General features: G+C 32.1%; 1 protein-coding gene across 1 annotated transcript in view; it reads right to left on the reverse strand.

Annotated features, from left to right (window-relative positions):
- The window catches only part of LOC108687311 (dynein heavy chain 2, axonemal), a 51,835-nt gene that overhangs the window by 17,792 nt on the left and 23,296 nt on the right, over positions 1 to 10,747 (reverse strand). Inside the window, exons 26-40 of the mRNA XM_018193002.1 lie at positions 7,596 to 7,820; positions 6,870 to 7,158; positions 5,507 to 5,644; positions 5,104 to 5,274; positions 4,507 to 4,798; positions 3,489 to 3,580; positions 3,183 to 3,386; positions 2,895 to 3,100; positions 2,426 to 2,611; positions 1,211 to 1,430; positions 965 to 1,131; positions 612 to 832; positions 427 to 536; positions 208 to 323; positions 36 to 133 (exon numbers count right to left, since the gene is read on the reverse strand). Of these exons, the coding sequence (XP_018048491.1) occupies positions 36 to 133; positions 208 to 323; positions 427 to 536; positions 612 to 832; positions 965 to 1,131; positions 1,211 to 1,430; positions 2,426 to 2,611; positions 2,895 to 3,100; positions 3,183 to 3,386; positions 3,489 to 3,580; positions 4,507 to 4,798; positions 5,104 to 5,274; positions 5,507 to 5,644; positions 6,870 to 7,158; positions 7,596 to 7,820 (2,735 nt within the window). The remainder of the gene's footprint in view (positions 1 to 35; positions 134 to 207; positions 324 to 426; positions 537 to 611; positions 833 to 964; positions 1,132 to 1,210; positions 1,431 to 2,425; positions 2,612 to 2,894; positions 3,101 to 3,182; positions 3,387 to 3,488; positions 3,581 to 4,506; positions 4,799 to 5,103; positions 5,275 to 5,506; positions 5,645 to 6,869; positions 7,159 to 7,595; positions 7,821 to 10,747) is intronic.

Below are 10,747 nucleotides of genomic sequence, written 5' to 3' on the forward strand. Positions count from 1 at the left end.
TTATCGTTAAGGGTAGAGGTATTGTGCGCGTTTACCGAAAATCAGACTTTTTTCCGGACAGATGTTATGGAAGGTCAACTCGAAGTACTTTCCGAGCTGATCGTTCAGCTGAGTCACGAACCACTCTCTGTCCCTGAAAGAAATTGCTCAGCATTTTTTTCTCTTGTATTCCAAGCCAAATTAAGTTAATACCCCTTGAGCGCTTACTTCTCGTCAATAAGCCGATCGCAGAAAACTCGGAAACTCTCATGGACCCACAATCGCAGGAAGGTCTGTTTCGAATACTGATAGTTCTTATGGCTGCGCAGTAACCCCTGGAAGATCTGTTGAGGATCGATACTAATTTTTGTGTTTTCTGCTGTTGTATCTACTTTCGTACGATTATCGCCAATTGCTTGTCGATTTTTAATCGTGATACGTGATTACCTTCGAAATATCTCGCATGTTAAATAAGTAATGCGTCTTTGTTGGAGTAGGAAGCATCTTTTGGATCACATTATTGTATAAATTGATAGAAGCGTACGTTATCTCATTTGCTAAGATAGATAAGAAAACATTTTACGTAATTGTTAAAATGCAATTATGTTCAATCGGAGTTATTTTGAGCTTACATATTCCTTTTACTTCAGAATGAAATTCAGAAAGTTGTTGCTTCAATATCGTGCCATAAATTCTTATAATCTGCCTTTCATTTGGAAAAGTCATGTTAATGACATTGAACTTCGTAACTAATCGATTCGTGATGACATTGCGGCCTCCACCAGGTGGTCCCATGGCAGTTATTAATTGTATCCTCTCAATGTACTTTCTCATTTGTTTTTTACTGTCGTACCTATCGATTTTATACAATAGATTTTTCATTTTTACATGTTTCTTATGTTGTTATCTTTTGGTGCGTTTTTTTGCTTCTTTCCAGGTTTTTTGCCTATTTCATTTTTTCATATTTTGCATATTATAATATTACCAAAATCCGTAATCGATCCACTGCCGAATCAATTCCAATGGTGGTTGCGATCCGTATTTTTCTTTTATGGGCATATTAAAATCATCCATGAAAACAATCATAGTTTTACCGCTCGTGGGAATATAAACTCCTTTCTTTCGTTTCTCCAGCCTGCTTTCTATTACATTCTGAATCAAGAGAGTCAATGTAAAACGTTCATTCAACATTTAAGACTATTATCCATTCAATATACGTTCAGAGCCTTACCTGTACGTTACCGGATGCAGTTTGGGCCGACATATTTACAAGCAGACTAGTGTATTTTGTGTCGTCTAGAAGCTCAAGTATCGAGTGGATAGTAGACGTTTTTCCTGTACCCACCGGACCCACTACGAGCACCGGAAAACCATTCGATAGAAGAGAACTTACGATGTAATCGTATCGTATCGTGTCTACGGTTGGTACTATTATCTTGTAGAATGGTAAGCTGTATATTGAATCAAGGATATATTAGATTTCGAAAATGAAATGAGAAATGATATAATTTTCAGCGCTTAACAATTTTTGAAATGATTAATTAAATACTATTGATTTAACTTAAAAGTTTCTTTACTTCAAAAGTGACACAACTAAAAAAGTTTTTCAGAAAAGAGAAAAAAATTATTATTTAACTTAACAGAAAATTGTAATAAATCAAATAATATTGCTAAAAAAAATATATTCTTAAAAATGTGATCAAATGTCATTTTTGCCATTTTCTCGTTTCACAACCTCCAAAAAACCTTTTTTGAGTTGTGACGATTTTGATCCTACAAATAATTATAATAAATCCGAAATAAAAAAAATAAAAAAAATTCACCAAAAGTACATAATTTGATGTAGGTATTACAGTGACTGACAGTTTATTTTGGTTAGCTAAAAAGATATGATAAATTCCAAAATAAAACAATTCCTTTTACAAATTTCGATTACCAAAACTGTTTTAACTCTAAAACAACCTGTGTAGAAAATTCTTCCTTCTCTTTAAAAAAAATAACATAATTTAAAATATATCACTCTCATAGTATTATGGTTTCTTTAAAAACCTTAAGAACGACATAAATGTTACTTGCAAACGGACTGTAAAGTTAAATCAGTTTACTTTTGATGATTCATAGAATAATTTGTAAACTTCATTTATTCAATGATAATAACTTGAAAATTTTTTAGTTATATCAATTTTAAAGTAAAAGAAGGTATACGACTTAAAATGTAGAAATTACGTCAAATTCACAAAAATATCTTAATTTTTATCTGATATTCTTTAAATTAAATTTATATTATAATTAAACAGTTTTTTTTACATTATAAGTTATAATCAAACAAAGGTATTGAAAAAGATTACAATTCACTGTATATCTTTTAAGGAAATAAAAAACAATTCACTTTTTTAAATTAAAGTAAAATTTCGTGACATATTAATTGAATGATATTATCATTTACCCGGCTTGAAATTTCCACGCAGGCTGTAATTTTTCTTCCCATAAAATAAAAGTCTGCAGACGTGCATCCACGTAATATTCGTAGACTGTGTCCCGTAACGGAAAGAAATTTTCAATTTCTCTTATGAATTTATCCATTTTCTGGCGACCGTCCTCATTGACCGAGGCGCACAGTGACCATATCATACTGCAATGTAGAACTGCATGTAGCTATTTAATGCCTCAAATTATTACCATGTCATTAATTTAGCACTTATAGTTTAATATGACTTGCAAACCACCGGAGAGAACTGTAATATCAATGTCACTTAGAAATGTCCAGGAGCAACTGCTAATATTCGAACTCGTGCTTGGATGATGGTTGCGAATTTGAAATTATGTTTCGTCGAAGTGGAGTTGTCATATCCCATGTAGTTTGCCATCAAAACGCGTTTTTATTTTTAAAAAATTTAAGAAGCCAAATAACGTACCAAAATAAAAACCACATTTTACATATGTTGGAGAAAACATCGCGATCCTCGCCTAATTCCACACCGTTTTCCGGAGTCGCAAGTACTTCGAGAAGTTTGCAAAGCGACTGAACGGCATTTAATTCGGTGACAGGCACAACTTCTTCGCAATTCCGTTGCTTAAATCTTAGAGTGACATTGACGTGACTTTCGAACAGCCGATTCATCTAATTGAAAAGTAATAGAATTGTTACGCTTCACTGGGTCATGGCGATAATTTTCAATCAATTTTAGGAAGGTGTCTCTTACTTCATCGATGAAGTCTGATTTAGCACTATACTTTTGCAACCACGAATCGACATAAGGTCGCCAACCGAGGTCCTTGTAATCATTATAAATCATGCCCGCTCTGGAAATCGACGAAGGAGAGGCGGTAGCTAAGTCTTGTACCTCGAAGAGCAACGAGACTTGATTGGGCATAACGATTCGATCGTTATTTACCAGGGTTAGTACCTTAAAACGCAGTGCTTTTATTTTCAGGAAAAGCTAGTTAATCTTATGCAATTTCACCCCAAGAAAAAAGAGAGAAGAAACAAAGGATGGACGAAGTTATACCTTGTTGTCATCCATGACACTGTTCATGTTCTCAATCCAATCAACATCCACGGGTCCGTCAAAGAGGATCCATTTTTCGTCGGGAGTATTTTCTATCAAAAGAGCATTGAATTTTATAGTAACGTATTTCCCAGGCACAACTCGTGTTAGCGAAACGAGCTTCCAGTTTAATGATTTTGCTCATATTCTTCCTTCCTTTCATTTTACTTTCATTATATATTCATTATATATTCATTATATATAATTATCACATTTCAAGGGTGATACTTTTATATTTCCTAATTGATGTGTATGATACTAGTATTTTATTCTATGCATTTTTATCCCATGTTTGTAATGAATATCTCTTATAAAATTTGCGAATTTGCATAAATGATGTATTTCTTTTTCAGATTTTATGTTTAATGTGTATCTTCTACATAAGCAAGTCTGAATTATAAAATAAATGGAGGCTTTCCAGTTAGTGATATAAGTTGACGCAAACATTGTTTTATCTTTCTTATAGCATTCAATGAATAAAGATAGAACAACACTTGTGTCGATTTGTTATCAAACAAAAATATTCAAATATATTGCTCTTTTACTTAAAAAATGTTACAAGTCAAAAATTAAGTTTCTCAGAAAAAGAAAAAAATATTTTCCAACTTGACAGAAAATTATTAACTAATCAAATAATATCTATAAAAAAAATGTTTTTAATATGATCAAGAATTATTTTTGTTATTTACTCACAATCATTAAAAACTACTTTTTTGAGTTGTAATTATTTTAATGATTTTTTATGATGAAGTTAAGTTACTGAAGTTCATTTTTGATGATTGATAAAATAATGACATTAGTATAATAATAATTAACAAATCACGTTTCTTTAATTATGCCGCTTTTGAAATAAATAAGCAATATCTTAATAGATACATCTTAAATATTTTGTATAAATTATTGGATAGACATAGCTTCTCAGTATCTAACATACTTATTACATTACATATATTACATCGCAATCAATCAAGTGCTTTACCGGAACAAGTTTTCCGCATGATAGACGATATCACTCCGTCGAGCCATTCTCCAGTGGAAAGATTGTACTCGCCGTAGAGTTCACCGAGACTCAGTGCCTTAGGATTAATGGGATGTACGTGAACAGTGTTAAAGCCCGGCTTTCCATCGCTCTTCATTGTCGTCATCGTATTCTGTAAAATCTTCCACGTTGCGGTTTTTGCGGTGTTTGACGCACCGACGATCATCGTTGAGTGACGCGAGTTCTTCGTTTCGTACAACTCAATAACTTTCGTCACCAACATTGGAATTGGCTGTAATCATAATAAGCGATTGATTAATCTCAATGTAACCAATAAAAAATGTAAATGACTTATCCAGTGATTAATTCAAATAATTTCTATAATTATATTTTTGCTAACGTTGAAAATTAAATTCTAATTAGAATGATGATCCGAGAAGGATATTAATTTAACATACACAAATTGATATTTGTAAGCGTTGGATTAGCATAAAAAATTTCTCGATAAATGCTCGATAAATATCCTTAGGGCTGACATAATGCGTTGGTCGCTTCCAGCAAGCGAGAGTTATGTTATATCCTTCCTAAGTAGATTACCTGCAGCTTCAACTTGATTGCCTCGCTGGTTATATAACTGATAATTTCCTCGTAATCCACGGTCGGTACGTCTATGTTGGGGAAAAGATCTGTGATGATATTGAGGAATAGCGGTAGGTCATCCGAGGTAAGCTTGGCAACATTCATATCTTTCATGGCGAGGATAATTATCTAGATAACATTCAACTTGGCTAATGTAAGTTCATGGTAAATATTCGCATATCACAAGAAACTGTTGCTTTTCCGTTGATTTGTAAAGATTTCAGATAATGTAGTAACGTGAAAGAACAAATATCGAATTTATATTTATTCTTCTTCTTCAATATTTGAATAACATTTTATTGCTTTTAAGATAACAGATAGTAAAATTCTTGAAAAAAATTAAATTTATTCGAATAGTCACCTCTTCATCACGCAAATTGGAATACAGCCGTTTCTTTTTGCCAGCATATCGAGTCAGCGTTACTATACCTCTCAAACCGAAGTCGTAATGATATTGCTTACTAAGCTGCTGCTGAGCGAGTGAGTACAAAGTAAAAACCTACAAAGGAAAGTATTACACAGAATTTTCAGCAAATCTGATATCGAAGTAATATTAAAATTATTTCAAATAAGTACAAAAAATGACTTAGAAGTTATTAATTTATTTAATCTATTTAACTTTTTAATTATTGAATATTTATATGATATTTAACATTTAACTATCGAAAATAGTTTCATAAATATTTAGTGATATATTGTATATATTGTATTATTATTATTATTTATAATTTACAAAATTGTTTTCTACAAAAGCCAAAAAAGTCCATTTAAAATATTCTGGATTATGAACTCTGGATGATTAGCCAAATCATTTTCTATTAATAGTTTTATATCATGAATAATTTTGTGGCAGAAATTAACAGAAAACAGGAAATATAAAGCTGTGTTCACACTTGCAGCAGAACATCGCAACTGTAACATCCGTCGAGTAACATCCATCGTAACATCGGTGTACACCATGTTACATCGGATGCGATATCGTCATGTGTTAAATATTCGGTGCGATGTTATCCACATCCACACATTGCATCAGTGTTACGTGATGATGTTACCGTTACAGGAACTTTACACGTTAAATAATAGTGTTAGTACCCAGCAGACAACGTTAATGATGATCGTGTAATGAATTGATGTAGAATATTAACAGTGAGCCGAATTTCTTCATTCTCAGCATTAGTATCCCTTATCATAACGGATATTCAAGTATCAAGAAATTCAGATCATCATTAATTAAAAATATTTATTGGGACTGACAGTATTATTAATCATAAAATTCATTATAATATTCTATTGTAAATATTATATTATATATACACTGCTTAAGAGTCACTGTTTAATATTTGCAAAAAATATTTTTGTGAAGAACAATTTATAAAATTTTGTAAATAAGAAATAAAAAATTATTGTTTTAGAATTTAAACAATATTTTCTTCTTTACATTTATGATTATTACTGTTGTAAGAGATATAGGATAAATAGATAATAAATATTTTTCCGCAAGAATAAAACAAATTCAGACATTATTTTTTTTAACGAATCATAAAATATTTATGAAAATCTAAACTTTGTTTTTATACCCATTATTTGTTGGAAAAAAATTAACATATTTATATAATGAATGATTTAAAGAGGAGCTTTTTATTTTTTGAAAATTTAATTTTTTAGACTGTCTGTAAAAAAACCTTCAATTATAAAATTAAAAGTTGTTTAAAATTTCAAGTAACTTTTCTAGCTAATGTGCGTATATCTTGAAAACCTTCGCCGAATAAGTTGATTTCAGCAATCATGCAACTATCCGGCACTATCATCGAGATTGGTCGAAACATAGACTTTAAATTGTCTGGAAGCTCGGTACGTCCGGCGTAACCAGGATTCATTGTGATGAAGATGCCGCAGGTGTGTACTAGAGATATAGCGATGCCGTCGAGAATGAACTTTGTAAGTCTCTGGGCGAGAGCGGTCAGTATCGATAAAATCTGTTGCGCCACTACTGATAACACTTCGACGTTAATTCTACGATTAAGAAAAAGGTATAATTTTTCTCTATCTGTCTTTTCATCTGCAGTTTTTTTATTTGCGTCACGTGGTAAGAAAGCTATTTCAGAAAACTAATTAGCTTTGCGTAACAAAAAAATAAGAATCCCTTATAGAAATCCAATATTAGCCAATTTGATACTGAAAGATAATGATTAATTATTTATTTTGAATATTAAAATATTGAACAACGATAAAAAAGTACTTAATTATTACTTCCAGTTCTTAAATTTCTGTAAGGGATGAAATAGTCAATTTTTATACATTCTACAATAATTAAAATAAATCTATAAGTTATTTTTTTTTTAGTTTTTACGCATTATCAGATTTTCAAAATGCATTTTAAAGAAGTTCGATGAGGTTTATGTCGTTTTCGTTTTCAAAAATACTCATTCAAGAATTTCAAAAATATTCACCGATTGAATTCATCGAAGCATCCCCAGGCGCCGGTTTGCGACAGTCCAGAAAATAATCTGCGCATACTTTTGTAGTCTAGCCCTTCTGAACAATTTTGCACGATTACGTTAAAACCCAGCGCTTTTCCCAGGTCTTTTACGGTCTCAGTTTTTCCGGTACCCGCAGGTCCCTTTGGGCTACCACCGCGATACAAATGACGAGCAGTTGTCAACGTGATATAACATCTGCATGAGACATAAATGCAAAAAGTTATTTTCATTACTTAATACGCGATAATACGTGATATGCAGGAAGTAAAATTAACAAACGTGAGCACTTTAAATATTCACATAATTTGCGATTACCAAACCGTATAATTATTATATTATTTTAATGTACATACGTTTAAAAGTAACGTTCAAGTGATAACACAAGTATATATTGCCGCGTTTTATTATACTGAATTATGTTTCTTCCCCGCCTTGTATGGGCGCGACGAGGATCTTCATGTAATTTAGAGCGAATTGGCGGAATATCCCGACTATCAGATCCGTATTCCGAGAACACAGCTGCAATTCTGGCATTCGATTCGAGGAATACATCAGAGGATGTGCATATGCTCTGACGCGGTTTGCGATTTAATGCGTCTATTCGAAATACAGAATAGTTTATCCACCTTCGAGGAAGGGAAACGAGAGGCATAAAAGGCACGGAAAAGATTGAGAGTCTTTCCTACATGGTCGGAACGTCGAGGAAAGTGGAGCGCGTTGTCTTCTTTCCGCAAGACAAATCGTTGGGACCGAGAGAGCGGATAAATGTATCGAGATGGCAATTGTCGTCCATAAATTAAGGCAACAAGAGCAATAGCCTTTTATCGCGATTAAATCAATACTAAATACGTTAAGCAGCGAAGAGCAGAACATCGTTTGTTTCTGCGTATATGTTTATCCTTTGATGTGCAGCGTGTCAAGTCTCCTTTCGAAACCGCTCTTGAGATCACATCACATTGTCATTACACCGCATATTACATCGAGGATTGCGTCGAGTTATATGGCTATGCGTATCCGCGATATTACGGGTCGCATCGATCGAAATTGCATCTGCGCGAACTCTATGCACAAGAGACGGTGAGCATTTCGCAAAATGCATACCTTTTGTTGAATATGATTAATTTTAAGCATAAATATTCTTGACAACATTATACGATAATTTAATTTTTTAAATATTTGTTATAAATATTTGTTATAAATTTTTTAAATAGATATTTCCTACACGCGTAATCATTAAGAAGTGTTTAAAAATTGGACGAAAGCATTTAACTAAATAAAAGTTTCATAAATATTTATTTAGTTAAATGCTTTCGTCCAATTTTTTTAAAATTTATACTAATGAAAGAATTTTATAAAGATGATCAGAAGATCCAATACAGTGACTTAAAATGATGCCACTTTTGGATAATGTTTCTTTTCGGCGATTCCATTTATCGATTCTTTAATCTTGCGAACTTCACAAAGTGTTCTCTTAGTCAGTTTAATAGTTTGCAGTCTTTTGGTTAGCATTTTTTAAATTCCAAGAAGAGTGATCTAGTTTCATTTGTGCCATCATCATCTCTACATACCTTCCGTAAAAATGGATATATTACGATTAATTTTTTTTTCAATCGATGGAGAATTGATTGAGGAATAAGTCCATGATATGTCAAAGTCGATAGAATTAAGAAGCTTCGAGAGAGGATAGGTTCAAAAAAAAAAGAAAAGTTCAAAAACACGAAAAAAATCTCGATTTAGCAAATTTCTGGATTTTTTAGGACCCTAGTATGTATAGTTAGGTTTAAGATTTTCCGAGTATATTTAACTTTTGAAATAAGAGTCAGATTTAAGTTCTTCGAGTATAAGGAACACCTCGCAGCTCGTTTAAATTAAACGATCATCGCTTCTAGCACGTGTGACATTGTTCGCTAAGATATAACTAGTTACGTGATGCGTGATAAGTATATCATGAGTTTACGACCTTGTCTTAATCATGTAACATGAACTATTTGATGCGATCAGTATCGCGAGAAGTTCCCTCATTAAAATACAACGGCGCACTTAAAACTTTACCTAATCGGACATATGTAGAAACGGTGTCAAGCAATCCCTGTAATCGTCAACCTCGCTGACCTAACCAGGGTTGTATTACACCGCCAATGTGTCGAACAGTAAGCATTACCCACGCCGTCGTGTGTTACCCACGCGCGTGACAGACGAAATTACGGCTGGCCACGATCTGGTGCCAACTACGTGACTAACTATAGCGCACGAGCGATAACCACTGAGAAACTTCTATTTCAACATTGCTAAACGGGGCGGAGTACGGCGACCGACTAAATACGTCGCAATGTCACAAAGTAATTTTGCAAATGGTTCCGCAATCGAGTGTACGCCATTACTTGTATTTACCATACAAATTTACTTATATTTTTACAACTTATATTTTTACAAAGTATTTATTATATAAAAAGTTTGAGTGAATTGGTAATGTCGTGTACAATAAGATCATTTAATGATAATTTAATGAAAAGTATCATTCTGTTTTCAGATAAAAAAAAAATTGCATATAATTTTACTTTCATCTAATCAAATATTAAAGAATTTTGTCATTTTGAACTTCTCGCATATAATAATGAATTGCATACTGATAAAGGAATGATAGACTACTAAATATTTGATATCCTGCTAAAAAAAGACTGCCAGAATTAGCAAATCGATTTTTTAAAATCATATAAAGGTCATTATTTTAAAAATAGGATAGAAACATTTTTTTATATTGTATAATATCAAATGTGGGAAAAAGTTCGTGGCGGTTTTCCCGTTAGATGTAATGGGAAAAACGCCACGAACTTTTTCCCACACCTAATATAATTTCTCTAGTTATTTTGCATATAAAAGTATTAAAGTAGAGTCATAAAAAATAAATAATTTATCTTGAAATAAAATAGGAAATATTTCGTACACTATATTCATTTTTTTGTTATTATATCTTAGTATATTCGAGATACCTTGGTATATCGAATAATAATAAATCAATTAGTAGTTCAAAAGTATAAAGAATTAAAACATATAAAGAATTTAAATAAGGTGCTTTCTAAAAATATAATATAATTATATATTACATTTTGCATACTGCAAAA

Source organism: Atta colombica, unplaced genomic scaffold (genome assembly GCF_001594045.1).
Source record: "Atta colombica isolate Treedump-2 unplaced genomic scaffold, Acol1.0 scaffold205, whole genome shotgun sequence".
Taxonomy (NCBI): Eukaryota; Metazoa; Arthropoda; class Insecta; order Hymenoptera; family Formicidae; genus Atta; species Atta colombica.